Consider the following 14964-nt stretch of genomic DNA (forward strand, 5'->3'; position numbering starts at 1 on the left):
CAGATAATCTGGAGCCATCTTTAAAAAAAAATTATTTGCATATAGTAGACACACAGCGTTATATTAGTTTTGGGCATACAACAGAGTGACACAGCTTCTCTATATGTTATGCTATGCTCACCACAAGTGTAGCTACCATCTGTCACCATACAGTGCTATTACACTGTCATGGACTATATTCCGTCTGCTGTATCCTGGGGCTATCTTTCAGTTTAGACAACTTCACAATGAGGGCTGGACTCTCAAGCCAATGTGTTCACTGTGGGCCTGGACTACTGTCAACTGAAGCGAGGTCCCCACGTGATGTAAGCAGGTGAGGGCAATGGTTACCATGTTGAGATAGAAGGTACTTTCCCTTGGTTGATTGGTGTTTCTATATTGGCTTTCAAGACAGAGAAAGGAAGTATGATGACTTAGAAAGATTGCCAGTGCTAAAAGGAAACTGAGGTTAATTGGTCCAGGTGGCCTCATGAAGACCCAGAGAAGTAAAGTGATTTACACAAGTTTATACAAAAAGTTAGCGATGGAGTCTGAACCAGAAGCTAGAGTCCTTTCCGCTGAGATGTGCTGTCTCTTGCTACCAAAGCCTTTGTGTTTGCAAGACTCACCTCTGAAGATCGGGGCCCCAAAGACCTTGGTGATTCTGAAAATGGTGCTGGATCAGTTTGCTCAAGGTCATCTGGGTCTCAGACATATCCATGTTGAACTTGTTGACCTCATCCAGAACTTCCGTGAGTTTGGAGGGCATAGAGTATGTCGAGCCTCCAGGATATGCAAACACCAGCCAAGAAAGAATCCTCAGAATGCACCGCTGTGAACAACCAAGGTGACAAATCAAAGACCCCACCCTGTCCTTACCCTTGAATCCTTTCAGACCAGAAGCATCAACATCACTTGGGAACTTTTCAGGAATACAGATTCTTGGGCCCCATCCTATTGCTACTAAATCAGAAACTGGCTCTGCAATCTGCAGAGTTTTTTAAAAAAAACTTCTTTTAAAGTTTATTTTGAGAGAGACACAGACAGCATGAGTGGGGGAGGAGCAGAGAGCAAAGATTCCAAGCAAGCTCTGCACTGTCAACACAGAGCCCAATGTGGGGCTCGAACCCATGAAACTGCAAGATTGTGACCAGAGCCGAAGCCAAGAGTTGGCCACGTAAACCCACTGAGCCACCCAGGGGCCCCTAGCAATCTGCATTTTTAACAAGTCCTCTGTGATTCTGGTGACACTAAAGTTTGAGGAGCTTTCTCTTAAATATCTCTCAGAGCTGGGAAAAGCTCATGGCTTTTCAGACCCACTCCCCATCTTTTTTATTCCAAGAGACCATTCCACACTCCAACTTGCCATTTAGGCAAACACGGCAGGCTGGAATGGAGAGGAATGGAAACCCAGTGACCTCGCGGCAGGAAAAACTGTTTGCCTTGGCAGGTTTGCATGGACTTGGAGCCAAGATTCAATCAATCCTAATGATTGACTGCATTTAAGCAATTCTCCCATTCTCCTCTGCCCCCTGCCTGGGGATGGGGAGGAGGGCTACAGGGCTTACTGGGAAGGAGAAGGGCCAAAGCCCCTCTTTGTCCCACTCTGAGGCCCTTGTCCCTGCTGCCACGGCTGCCAGTGCACACGTCTCCCCAAATAAAACCCCACCAGGCAACTCTTTGCTCTCAAAGTGGGGTTTTCATTTTGTACCATTAGCTTAAATCAGTGGGGATTTAACACAATCCATGAAATCAAGCAATTAGGCAGAGGGATTCCGGATAGCTGACATGGGTGCTGGTGTGCTGTGTGTGTGTGTTGTGGGTGATGAGGAGGGTCCCGAAAGCTGCAGACTCTTCTCTCCTGCCTGCTGCCTCCACTCCCAACCTCCCCAAGACGTTTGGGGTCCAAAAACCAGGACAAATTCAAGTAAATAATTTGCCTCAAATAAGTCACTCAGGAGCATTTTCTACATCTATTGTTTTCTTGTAATGAGAGAAAAAGAAAGCTGCTTTCAATCGTTGTGTTTGGTAATGTATGTCCTATAGTTAGAAAATGCATGTAAGTGTTCAGCGTGTGGTTTGTGGTCAGGGGACAGAGTCTGAGTTGTTGTGACCAAGTGCAAGCCTCTTTCTTTGCTAAATGAATTAATGATGCCAAACACCGGCTCCTGCAGGAAACAGAGAGGTCTGTTAAGCCTCCATTGCAGGGTCTTTGTCAGTAGGACTCATTGGGTCAGCTTGCCCTGGTGCCCAGACCCTCTACTGCATGTTGGAAGGAGGCTGTGGTTTCTCACAGCCAATCCCTTACCCAGTGCCGTTAACAAATCTCATCTGCACTATTGCACTTGCTGCCTTGGGGTCATCCACCTGAGATATTTGTGAAAATGGGGCTGGGAAGTAGAAATCAGGTCCTTTCTGTCATTACTGCTTAGTGAAGTCTTGCTGTCTGAACAGGCTTTTCCATTTAGAGGAGGGGTGTAAGCCAAGCCCACCGGGCTGCTACATGGGGTGCCCATCTGTGGGCCTTCCCGATTCAAGAGGCTGGTAACAGGTCATGTTGTAAACAGTTTTCCAGTATTACCCCCTGCTCCTCAAACCATCTACTGGGATCTTCAGCCCTCTCCACAGGAGAAAGTAACCGAGGACAAAAAGCGAGTTACTAAGGAGTCAGGGTGTGTGGTCTGTTACCTGCCCCAGGATGATTTGTCATTGCCCAACTGCCCCTAGAATCTGCCAGGACCCCATGCACCCCCTTTGCTTTCTTACTTCCTGTTCAGAGGAACTGTGGAATACAGCAGAGAGCTCTGGGTGGAGAGGCAAGGAGCAGAGCTCTTATTCAAACAAAGCCCTTGAGAAGCCCTAACTAATGCCAAGCTCCCTCGGTTGAATGGAGAGTAGAGGACCTAGAAATGTAATCTTTGCATTTCTTTTAAGATCTCACAGTTTTGGGATTGATTTAGAGTTTATATACTTTTAAGTTCTTTACTAGACTATAAGCCTTTTTAAAGCTTAAGTTTTTTTGAGTCAAAATAAATGCAATTTAAAAAGTCATGGTATTGAAATGTTTCTAACAAAACCTCTGCCTGATGCCTTTCCCACCACTAATTCTTACAACCCAAAGGGAATATTTTCCAACTAATTTAGCTACTTGTGATATTTAGCAAAATGGGGTCAGTAAATAATTTTTCATTTTAATTTTTAGTTATTACTGATCTTTTTTTATTGAAGACAAAGATTTATGTGTCTTACTTTTATTTCTGAATTTTAATTTTATTTTTCAGACATCATTTCTGAACTTTAATTTTTAGACATTATTTTTTGATTTTGTATTATTGAATAATTATTGATATTGTATTATTATTGAAGATAAAGATTTATCTGTCTTATATCTCCACTTCTCCCCATTTTTTATGGTAGAATTATATCACATTTTCAGTTAAATTAATACTCAATGATTAATTTGTTACAATAAATAAATATGATCCCCAGCTGAGCCATGTACTATACTGCATTTGTATTTCCTTTCTTTTGTACCTTTTTTTTTTTCCTTTGAGATAGCAATTGTCTCATTTTATTTTCCCAGTTCTTAATGTTTATAGTATGAATTCAGCCTCGAACTTTTCTGCAGGTAATTTGCCTGAGCCCTCTTTCCTCCTGTTTCAGTGTGGACTGATTGAGCTTCAGGCCTGCCACATGGTCATTCTGGAAAAATCATTTTAAGACTTCCATTGCTTTTATCAGATGTTAGATCTTTGGTTTCCTGAATCCTGTGTCTTGTTCTGCACTTTTGTAGAATGCATCATGGAGTACCTTCCCAAGAAAAGATCTCTGGAAGACAACTTTGTTCTAATGATCGAACTTCTGAAGACGTCTTTATTCTGCACGCATACACTGATTGATAGCTTGGCTCGGTGTTGAATTGGGGAATTCTAAAGGCATTGATCCGTTATCCTCCAGCTTCTAGGGTTGCTGTTGATAAATCCAATGCCATTCTGATTGCTGGATCCTTTGTATTTGATGTATAATCTCTTTTTCTCTAGAGGACTGTAAACATTCTCTTTATGTTGGTGTTTCTAAATGTCATGATTTGTTGAGCTGGGTAACTGTTAATCTGAGAACTCATGTTTATTTCTGGAAATTTTTGTGTATGATTTCTTTGGTATTTCTCTCATCTGTTTTCTTGGTTCTCTCTTGTTCTGTGTCATCTTCCTGTCTCCTATTTCCCAACTCTTTGTCATTTTGTTTGGCTTCCCTGGAAACTGTTTTCAACCACGTCTTAAAGCACTTGTATAGCATTGTTATGTTTTAAATTTCCTAATACTCTTTTTGTTCTCTGAATGTTTCTTAGTTTCTTTCTTTTATTTAAGTTTTTTTTAACGTTTATTTATATTTGAGAGATAGAGACAGAGCATGAGTTTGGGGGGGGGGGTGGGCGGAGAGAGGGAGACACAGAATCCGAAGCAGGCAGGCTCCAGGCTCTGAGCTGTCAGCACAGAGCCCGACGTGAGGCTTGAACTCACAAACTTTGAGATCATGACTGGAGCCGAAGTCAGATGCCCAACCGACTGAGCCACACAGGCACCTCTCTGAATGTTTCTTCTAAAAATTTTGTGTTCTGCTTTTATGAATACAATGTCTTATCTAATATTATCTTCGTAAAAGGTTTGTGTCCCCTAAGTGGTCTTTGTTGTCTCTGAATTCTCTTTTTCTTGTTTAGTTTGTATGTTTTGGTCTCTGTTGTTTGCCCTTAGAGGCTTTGCTTAAATGCTTGCTGACCTTTGGCTGACCATTCAAAGAGTGAAGCATTACATTGGAAGCTCTGTGTGTGCATGTATGACCTGTGATTTGCTGGGCCTCGTTTGAGAGTTTTGTTGGTAGGAGCGCTGTAGGTCTTTTCTTTAGGGCTACTAGTTTCTTTAGATAGAAACCCTTCACTCCTCTCTGGAGGATATAAATGCAGGGTTCTAAGGCCTGAGGGACTCACCATTTATTGTGCAGACTTCACTTACTCCTTTGGACTCAGTGCAGTGCCTCGCCACCTTGCCCTTCCCTCGTGTCTGGTATGCCTAAGCCCAGAGTCTTCTGGTTCACACATTCTATTGGAATCAACCTTTTGGATGTTGCTGGAGTTGGTGAGGGGCTGTTACCAGATTTATGGCCCAAGCCTAGCGGACCTGAGTGTCCTTCTACAGACAACCAATTTTTATACTTAATACAGTTTTTTTTAACTGTATTTCTGAGGTCAGAAATACCCAGTGGCCCCAATTCATGAGCATTTCTGGGTCTTGCGGTGTGGACTGGCTTGTTTGTTACTGGCACCCCTATCTGTAAGCTGCTAAGCTTCAGTTTTTCTTCTCCCTGTCAAGCCAGGTTTCACCATCCATTTGCTTTCCATTATACTGCATGCTGATATGTTCTTGTTTTCTTGCATGTGTTTATAACTTTTTTTTTTTTTTTACTTTAATTTTAAACTGACTTCAGAATGGAATGGAAATGATTGTGTGTGCTCAATCTAATATGTTTGGCTAGAAGTAGCCAGTGGTAACTCTTCACAAACATTCCAGAAGCATGGTGGTTGCCAGTATGGCATACCTTTCCTTTTCACTTCCCAGTGGTTTTTAGCTCTTTGGAATTCACGCCCACCCCTTCAGATCAGGATCTGTGCCTTCCATAGGCCACCAGTGACCCCAAGTCACCAAGTTGAGTGATCTCACCTCACACTAATGCTTAAACTGCAGCATTTGGGATGGAGGAGCATGTCCTCTATTTGAAATGCCCTCCCCCTGTGCCTTCTGAGATACTTGGCCGCCTGGTTTTCCATCTGCGCCTCTGATTACTTTTACAATAACACGTCCTCTCTCCCTAATGATGGTGCTCGCTGAGGGCCCTCCTTCTCTCTTTTCCCTTCATTGTAATCAGCTGAGTCATGGATCTGGTTCCTAACTCAGCCCCTTTTCCAGTTTTTGCATCAAATCCTCCTTGCACTCCAGCAGCAATTCCACGTTATTGGTTGTATGAATGGCTGGCTCTCAGCCAAGGGTTGCCATACACCCCAGCACCCTGTTGAGGTAATTGGACTAATGGTGGCACCATTAACATTAGAGGGCCAGGACGGAGAGGTGGTTTTGAAGAGAGTGTTGGTTTGCAATGGATGTAATAAGTTTCCTGTTCTCATTTTAGCCTCAGAAATATGGCCAAGCTTCATGGGGAAGCTACCAAAGAAGTATCATTTGGGAGCAAAAAATAGGGTTTCAGGTAACTAAAAGTGGGATGAAATTTAAATGTCTACCTGAACATAAGGGATTATTTATTTTAATATTGATCAGAAAGACCCAGATGAACCCTAGTGGCAACCTTACCTGGGGTTTTCCAAGTTTCTGGGTCTCTGAATTCTTGATGGCAGTGACCAACCAGCAAGGTGAGAGGTAGGAGTAATATTCTACTCTCAGAAGATGTGAAGTTGTTGCTAAAAAACACTAAGGTGTTTTGTTTATTTGTTTTGTTTTAGTTGGGGTCCAGGTGTTACAGGTAGCCGAGATCAAGGGCCGGAGGTAGTTGTAGCATTTTTTCCCAGGGTGAGAAGGGCACACAATGAAGGAAGAGAAGACTGTGCACAGCATGGGGAATCCTAGAGATGAGGTTGGCTAGACCCCCAGCATTGACCCACATGGGACCTCTGGATGGTAGTGCTGCAAGGCCAGCAGTCAGCACCGTATGCTTTACAGACGGAAAACTGAGATTCAGAGAGCAGAAACCAGATTTTGTGGTCACACAGTTAGAACCCAGGACCCAGTACTCTGTCTAGTGCCCCAGCTGCTGCCTCTTTGGCTTCTCCTCCCTGCCCACACCACCATTTGCATTGCAAACTGTGAACACAGTCTATGGGTGAATCTCTGGGGCTCAGGCACCCTCTGTGTAGTGGAGGCCGGGTAGGGGAAGAGGAAGTGGTGATCCGTTCCAGGCTGCTCCTGGGCCAGCACCCACCCCTGTGTCAGAAGCCCCTGGATGTGGTATGGTGGGGGGCTGTGCGTATATCCACAAGGCACAGGGAAATCAACCTTGGCCGGCTAATCGCCTATCCAAACATTGTTGGTAATCTGCATCCCTAAAATAAACCCTTAAAAGATGGAAAGATGTTAGTAATTTCTGGCCATATGTGCCTCCTCCTTCCTTACTCTCCCCACCTCAAAAAAGAAACTGAGCCAAATGGCAAGAAATAAAGAGTCTAATGCATAACACATTTCCATCATTTGATTTCCCCTCTCCCCTCGGTGTCCCCCCACCTATGTAAACTAAATTCCTTTACACGGTCATGGCAAAGGAACATTAATTTTTGATTTGAGTTGTGATTAAAAGCAACACAATCAAAAGAGTGAAATAGTTTCCACTGAAGCAATATCATTTTAAACCCAGTCATGGTATAATAGGAAAGAGTGTGGTCTTTGGGGTTAAGTGTGGGTTTTAATTCTGATTCTATCTCTCTTACATACTGTGGCTTTGTGTTGTCATTACTTGACCTGAGTCCTTCTCCTTGATTGTGATAAATAATAATGATGCCTTCTTAGCATGAGTGCTGTGAGCATGAAATAAGGCGCTGCACATAAGCAGCCTACCCTGTGCTCATCTGTGGAGTGCGGCACTCAAAAAATGATGGCTCACTTCTCTGCAGAAAAGAAGGTGCCCACACTGTCAGCTGGGGCATGCACTCATATCTGCTGTTGATGCATTCCGGCGCTTCTACAGCAATGCTTGGTTGCCAGCCTTAGGTTTTGGGAAGTAGCTTGGGATTCACCTAATACCTTGGGGCCACCTTATTTAAAGGGTCTCGTGAAAGGAGCAGAATTGTTCTTACTGCCTTCTCCTCCCGTAGTATTCCTTTCTTTGATGAGTGGTTTCCCCCAGTCCTGTTTTCTCTGTTTTGCAGAGGGGAGGCCAAGATGGAAACTTGACTTTCCCTAGGCCTGGGCAGTGAGTCTCCTCCTCCTGGTTCCTTCTTGAACTCCACTGAGAACCTTCCTCCTGCAGCAAGCCACAGACCAGAACAGTTGAAGTCTTTTCCCAAGTGAACCACCAGGCACAAAGTTTGTAAGCCAACAAACTAACCCAAGTGTAGGCCTGTGTGGGCATGTCTGGGGTGAAGCCCTGGACAGGTAGTTTCTATGCTTTCTGTTTGCCACACTCCTGCCTGCTGGTCCCCATACAACCTGTCTGCAGTGGGGGTAGGAATAAAGCATAATCAGAAGCACTGGGCAGTGGCCGGTTTGGGTCAGGGAGAGCTTAAAGAAAGGAACTCATTGGGAAGCTGTGCTCAACTCACTTCCATGTGTGCTGGGAAGCCTGGACCAGCCTGAAAGGTCAAGGTTAATCCTCAGCAAGAGTCTTCTGCTGCTTAGTGCCCAGTTCCTGAACCTTCTGCTGCCCTTGGGAGTGAGGCATTTCTTAAGGGATACCAGGCCTAGGGTATTATATGAGGTTAAGTAGACTGCAAAATCTGGAACTCCTTTTGTAAAGAAAAGAAAGCAGTGGGAGTGGGTTTAATTTACTGACTTTGACACATTCATTAAAGGTTTGTTCCTAGGATTTTCCCCTCTCCTTCTTATTCTTGGGTTAGCCAAGGGTGTGTTTTTTAATCAAGTAAATACTGAATAATAAAGCCTTTGCTACAGCAGTCTGTTTAAACCAGGAGAAACTCTTTTACCATTTTGTAAACGAAGTCGTTTTGAAATGTGGGTGAAACCAGGAAGTGAGTCTGAGCTCTTCTCCCCTATTTTCTTGATCCATTTCGCCGGTCCTCTAAATATGGGGTTCATTATGAAGAATTTTGCTGCCATAGAGTCAGCATGGACTGCATGGTGATTAAAAGTGCACATTTAAGACATGGGTTTAAATTGAGGATTAGAAACTTTGGCCAAGTTAACTTAACCCCCTACACCACACTTTTCTCATCTATTAAATGGGGAAAATAATTATACCTTCCTCATGGAGTTGTTAGGTTTAATTGAGGAAATTCATGGAAAATACTTAGCACACTTCCTGGCATGCCATATGCTCTCATAATTGTTAACTACTGTTATTCTGTTCACATTCAAGCCTTTCCTCATGGAGCCTGGGTGGGAGTTTCAAGTCATGAAAAAGAGGAGGCTTGCTAATTTTGAAGTTAGAAGAATTCAGAGGATGCACAAATTATCTGGTGACTAGCATCTAGAAAATGACTTTCATCTCCTTTGGTAAATATCTGGGCTGGCCAACCTGAGAGGGGAGTTGAGTGTCATAGTGGCACCATATTTTTAGTGCATTTACATCTTAGAGAATGCCTCCACGCATCGGTTCTCGGCATTTTGGCTAAGATCAAGTGCAGAATGCCTCCACGTGAATTTAATTATCTTCACTAAATTTCCTGTCCATACATTCACATTAAAATAATGTTAACTCAGGGTCTGTAGAGACAAGGAAAAGATAAGGCGGACACGGTGGATGGGCTCTTTCCTTTCCTGCAGATAGCGGTGCTGAGGAAGGGAAGCCCTTGTCCTGTATTAGACTCAGAGATCATCACATGGATTTATCTGTCAAGACTTCACCAGGACTTGCTCTAATCTGTCAAGAGCTCAAAGCAGAGTTTGATTCTGTGTGGGTCTACCCAGTGGAAAGAAGCATTAGTGGCACCCGTTAGTAGTTGCTTTGTGGTTGACAGAACATCAGCAGTACCTGCTGTCAGAACTCCCTAGAGGCACAGTGGTAGGGACTATGATTTCTCCAATGCAGAAGTTGGACACTGATTTTTGATGCACTCAAGCATGACCATTCGATGTGCTGTTTAATTTCTCTATTGCCACATGTGCACACATAGATTTTGTCAGTCTTATTTATAGGATCCAACTTTTGAGGAATTTTAGGTCCCGTGGATGTTAAAAAACTAAACCAATGGCTTTCTCTTAAAAAAAAAAAAACAACCTCCGGGTAAAATTTTTCTTTGAATCCTGAGGCCTATAGCTTTAGATTATGTGGATTATATTCAATTATATGATTCCCTTCTTCTCTTAAAGCACTGTAAGATATTTTGAGTCACTGAATTTTAAAAAAGAGAAATATCATTTGGTTCTGAAAATTTACTTGAGAATCTCATGGTGTCCCAGGGCAACTACTGAGTTACCATTAGACACCACAAAACTAGGGGGCAGACTCAGAACTTGAAAATTAACTGAGACCTTGGTTCTTACCTATAAAACTGCCTCTTTCGTTGACTTGCCAGTTGCCTTTCATTTCATCTCCCCCTTGAGCCATAAGTTTGGGTTATTGTTTCAGATGGAAAGCTGGTTTCTAAAATGCTTTTTCTCCCTCCTTCTCTCCTCTTCCCCAACCTTGCCTGCACGGTCTTTAGCGCTGAGGATGAAAATAAAAGAAGTGAAAAAAGAAAATGGCGACAAAAAGATTGTCCCCAAGAAGAAGAAGCCTCTGAAGCTGGGACCCATCAAGAAGAAGGAACTGAAGAAGCTTGTCCTATACCTGAAGAATGGGGCTGACTGCCCCTGCCACCAGCTGGACAACCTGAGCCACCATTTTCTCATCATGGGCCGGAAGGTGAAGAGCCAGTACTTGCTGACGGCAATCCACAAGTGGGACAAGAAAAACAAGGAATTCAAAAACTTCATGAAGAAAATGAAAAATCATGAATGCCCCACTTTTCAATCAGTCTTTAAGTGATTCTCCCTGGGTGGGTGGGGAGGGAGCTGTGGGTTGGGGTGAGGGGCGGGGCTGAGCATACAACCCTAGAGCCTGGAGGTCTGTGCTCACTGCCCCTTCGGTTGGTAGAGGACATTGTAATCCAGCTGGCTTTGCTCTGGCAGCTTTCCCACTCCTTCCCCTCCATAGCCACGCTCTAGACCCCAGTACCGCCAGTATTTAAAGCCGCATACCCAGGTAAGGAAAACCATTTAGATTAGGAAGTCTTTTAGGATCTACAGTGTGGAACAGCACATCGCTGAGGAAAAGTAGGTGCAAACCATTTCAACCAGAGACAGCCACTAAAAAAGAAAATTTTGCCAGTAAAAAACAAACAAAACCCCCAACCAAAAAGCATTGGGAAAAAAGTGAGAGACAGCAGCAAAAAAACTAAGTTCTGCAACTTTCTTTGTGTGATCACAAATTGCTTGTGGATCTATTAGCTAATCCATGCCTTTGATGTGCTGCTTTCAGTTCCAGAAACTTCTGTCTCTGTCCACCTTATGCAGAAACAAACACACACCACACTTACAACTGAAGATCAATGCCAGAAAATTAAGTGCAGGGAAGAAAAGCACCAGGACAGTATGTAATGGTAAAAACACAGGGAGGTCATCTCTGCTCTGCCTCTCCACGTGATTGTCTTTTGATCTGAATCAGCTAAGTCTCAGGTGCCATGGAAGTGGCAGTGAACATCAGCCTTGGTGCGTGATCTAGCCTCCAGACATGTGGAGGGCAGCATGTGCCTGCCTTTGTGTGAGGAAAAGGAAACACCGTGGGCACCAAACCCACGGCATGAGAGGGACGATGATTTTCAGACTGAGAAGGCAATGGTTAGTGGTTTTCAAAGAACATAAAGAGAAAACAAAGAAAAAAATATTAGGAACAGCCCAGCAAATTGTGAGTCAGTGTGAATTGTAATTGGTTGAAGAGCTTAGTGTTCTGATTTCATCCATTTGCTCATTTCACTTTTGTTTCTGTTTTTATTTCTGTTTTGTTGTTGTTTTTTTTTTTTAGAGAACAACAAAAACTGTGTTTACTTTTCAATGTTTAAAAAAAAGTCAACATTGACATTTGAAAGACGTACTGGGCTGAGGGTCTTTCGATGCATTTGAGGCTACTTTCTAGCAGAGCTGCTCTCTCAAGGGGCATTTGGGGTGGGAAGTGGATTTGCCTGAGAGCAAACCTTGTGATCCTCTTTCCTGAGGAGTTCTGGGTTGTCCTGGCCCCAACACAGTGCCGGTCAGAACTCACAGTGCTTCCCATGCCTTTATTTCCTGTGAAGAAGTGGATTCCCTTAAACTTGATTGCCTATAGATCAAAGAAATTCAGAACAGCCAGATTTCCTGTCCTCCTTGTACTTAAAAAAAATTTTTTTTAAAAATTTCTGCAGAGGGAGAGTTAAGTCAAAAATGTCTCCATCTAAGGAGAGAGTTTCAAAGACAACACACATCTCTACAGGTTTCCCTGAGTGCCCGAAGATGTTTCTTAAAACCCTTGTGTTTAATAAGTGATGTACATAAGCTCATTCACAGAAGCAACTTTACTCCTCCTGTTCAGTGTATAGGAAGTCATTCTAAGCAATTAATGTGAATTTGTTCCTCAAGCCTGATTCTTAATTCTCTGTAACACCTGAAGATGGTGAACTAGTGGTTGTCCCTCCGGATGAATGTTTATACCCATTCCAGAAGCTGCAGTGAGGCTGGGAAGTGTCACCCCCATGGCCCTCGACTGACACAGAAACAGTGGAAGATTCTGTTAACTTCTGAAGACTCCAGTCTGAAAATTAGCATACCAACTCATTACCTACCTGAGGGTGATCCTGATATAATTAACCTCTCACCATTAGTGATCTTGTTATTTTAACACTTTTGTTTTTTGGTTCTCTCTGACCTTTAATCATAAAGTGTTGACGATCTTAAGTGATTTGCCTGTAATTTTGGATGATTTTCTTTTAAATGTGTATATACATTAGTTAATTAGAAATATTCTACTTTACTATTGTTAACTGAAATTCAGAACAATTTCATGAGTGCATGGATCTGGGCCTTAGTTTTGGTTGATTAACTCATGAGTTCATTGCTTATATGTATCTGCTCATTTTGACAGAGCATCATGCAACAGGCTTCTGCCCAAAGCTGGGCCTTGGGAAAGGTTTTGTGTGGGGTATTAGCTGTTACAGCAGAAAGAGTACGGAAGATTAGGCGGCCGTGCTGCGCAGCTGTCTACATGGGAATCCTCAGACAGGAAGTGACATTTTCAGAATGAGTTCAAAATAAATTGGAAATGTGAACTGCAGCTGCACGTTTTACCCCAACCATATGGTCCCAGGACTTTTGAATTTGACTGTGGATTTGAGATACACACTCTTTGTCTACAACACACCAGCAATTTGAGGATGCAAAAGGAGGCTGTGGGCTCAAAACTGCCTTCTTACCACAAACCTTTGTTGAGAAACAACAAACCATTGGTAGAACAGAGCCAGTGTATAGACTATTGGCTTGGTCATCGGTTTCTAAAAGAGGAGGTCTGTATGTGATTTATAACTATTGCTAGTTCAAAGGTCATATTTGTAAAGGTGAGAAGTAATCCTGCTGGGTAGGATCCTGTGAAGTCATGGCAGAGCTCAGTTTAGTCTTCAAAGATAACTAGTTCTCTCAGAAGATAGAAAGTGAGAACCCCAAGAACACTTCACCTTTAGAATATCCCATGTGACACTTGGTTCCTGGTCCTGGTGCATTAGCACCAAGGGCTTTTGGAGGCAGAATCCTGTCAGAGCTCCAGTTTTCACTTGGATGTGTTGATTACAGACCCCCATGCTCAGAGCTAGAATGTATATTTCTCATCAGACTCCAATTAAATCGTTGCTCTGTTGCAACTCCACAGCTGTCTCTGAAGTGCACCTTTGGGTAACTCCCACAGAATAACGTAGTGGCCATTCCGATCTGTCACCAGCGGATACATAGGGCACAGGTGAAATTCCCGTTTCCCCTAGTCCCCTCACATAGAGTCTAAATCTTTTACAAAAGCTTTGAATACTGTGAAAATGTTTTACATTCCATTTCATTTGTGTTGTTGTTTTAACTGCATTTTACCAGATGTTTTGATGTTATCACTTATGTTAATAGTAATTCCCGTATGTGTTCATTTTACTTTCATGCTTTTCCTGCCATGTATCAATATTCACTTGACTAAAATCACTCAATTTAATCAATGATAATGTGAGTTGTGTCTTTCCCCCCACCGTCCCCAGTGATAGACCACTCACTCTCTTCCACTGCACATACATTCCCCTGCTTGAGTTTCTTCAGTGATGTTTTCTTGTCCTGGTTTTACAACTTGCAAATGATAACTGGGCCTGGGTGGGCTGGAGGAGCACCTGGGAGGCACTGCCTGATACCTTCACCCCCATCCCACAGTGATCATCTGCTCCTGTGAATAACTTCCAGAAGCGTTTCTCCCAGCTGTGTGTGTTTCAGACCAGAGAAAAGGTTAAATACTTGTTCTACAAAGACTGTGTTTTCAATGCTGCTGTTCTTTTCCGTGTTTTTGGTTTCAGATGCCTTTTCCCTTCAGCTAATTCTGGTTAAAATTACCAACTAAAATTTGAAAACTCTGGGATCTGGGGTCTTAGACCCACACGAGATCTTAGAGGGAACCATGTCCAACTGTTTAATATACAGATGGAGAAGGTGATAGGGGAAGATGGCTGGGGTTTCATAAGGAGTTTGGGGGTCCCAGGTCAATGGTGTTGCTAGAACCAGAACCCAGGGCTCCTACGGGCTAGACATGTGGGAACGACATCTGAGTTACTGTCCAGCTTCTCTTTGGACCCCAAGTGTGGCACTTACTGAGCCCAAGCTGTTTCATATTAGGTTATATGCCTGTTGCCCAAGGGATTCCTCAGGGTGACTTTTAATTCTGTAAGCAATTACCGTGACAACTTCATTTGATGTCATTGCCTGATCAACAGGGCACTTCCAAACCTCAGACAACTGGCAATTTTACCCAGAAGTGAGCAAATACTGCTGGGTCACCCAAAACCACACCTAAGCACAAAGACACCATTTCTCAGGCATGGTAGGAGGACTTAGGAAAATTCCATTAAAGTTGTGCTCTAGTATCTAAAGATCTTCCCATACGAATGTACACATGACTGGTGAACTAGTGATATGCTAGCCAGGTCAAGGCCAATATTGGCATTTTTCCTTTGTATTCCCTGTGGTTAATGAAAAGGAAAATCTCCTTTAGGTTGGGTAGCATGTC

At 43.2% G+C, this 14964-nt stretch overlaps 1 protein-coding gene across 1 annotated transcript in view; it reads left to right on the forward strand.

Moving 5' to 3' along the window:
* SFRP1 (secreted frizzled related protein 1) overlaps positions 1-13912 on the forward strand; it is a 43544-nt gene extending 29632 nt beyond the window's left edge. The window contains exon 3 of the mRNA XM_030312576.2: positions 10358-13912. Within this exon, the coding sequence (XP_030168436.1) occupies positions 10358-10680 (323 nt within the window). The 3' untranslated portion in view covers positions 10681-13912. The remainder of the gene's footprint in view (positions 1-10357) is intronic.
* Positions 13913-14964: the final 1052 nt, after the last annotated feature.

The sequence above is a fragment of the Lynx canadensis genome, chromosome B1, assembly GCF_007474595.2.
Source record: "Lynx canadensis isolate LIC74 chromosome B1, mLynCan4.pri.v2, whole genome shotgun sequence".
NCBI classification, from domain to species: domain Eukaryota; kingdom Metazoa; phylum Chordata; class Mammalia; order Carnivora; family Felidae; genus Lynx; species Lynx canadensis.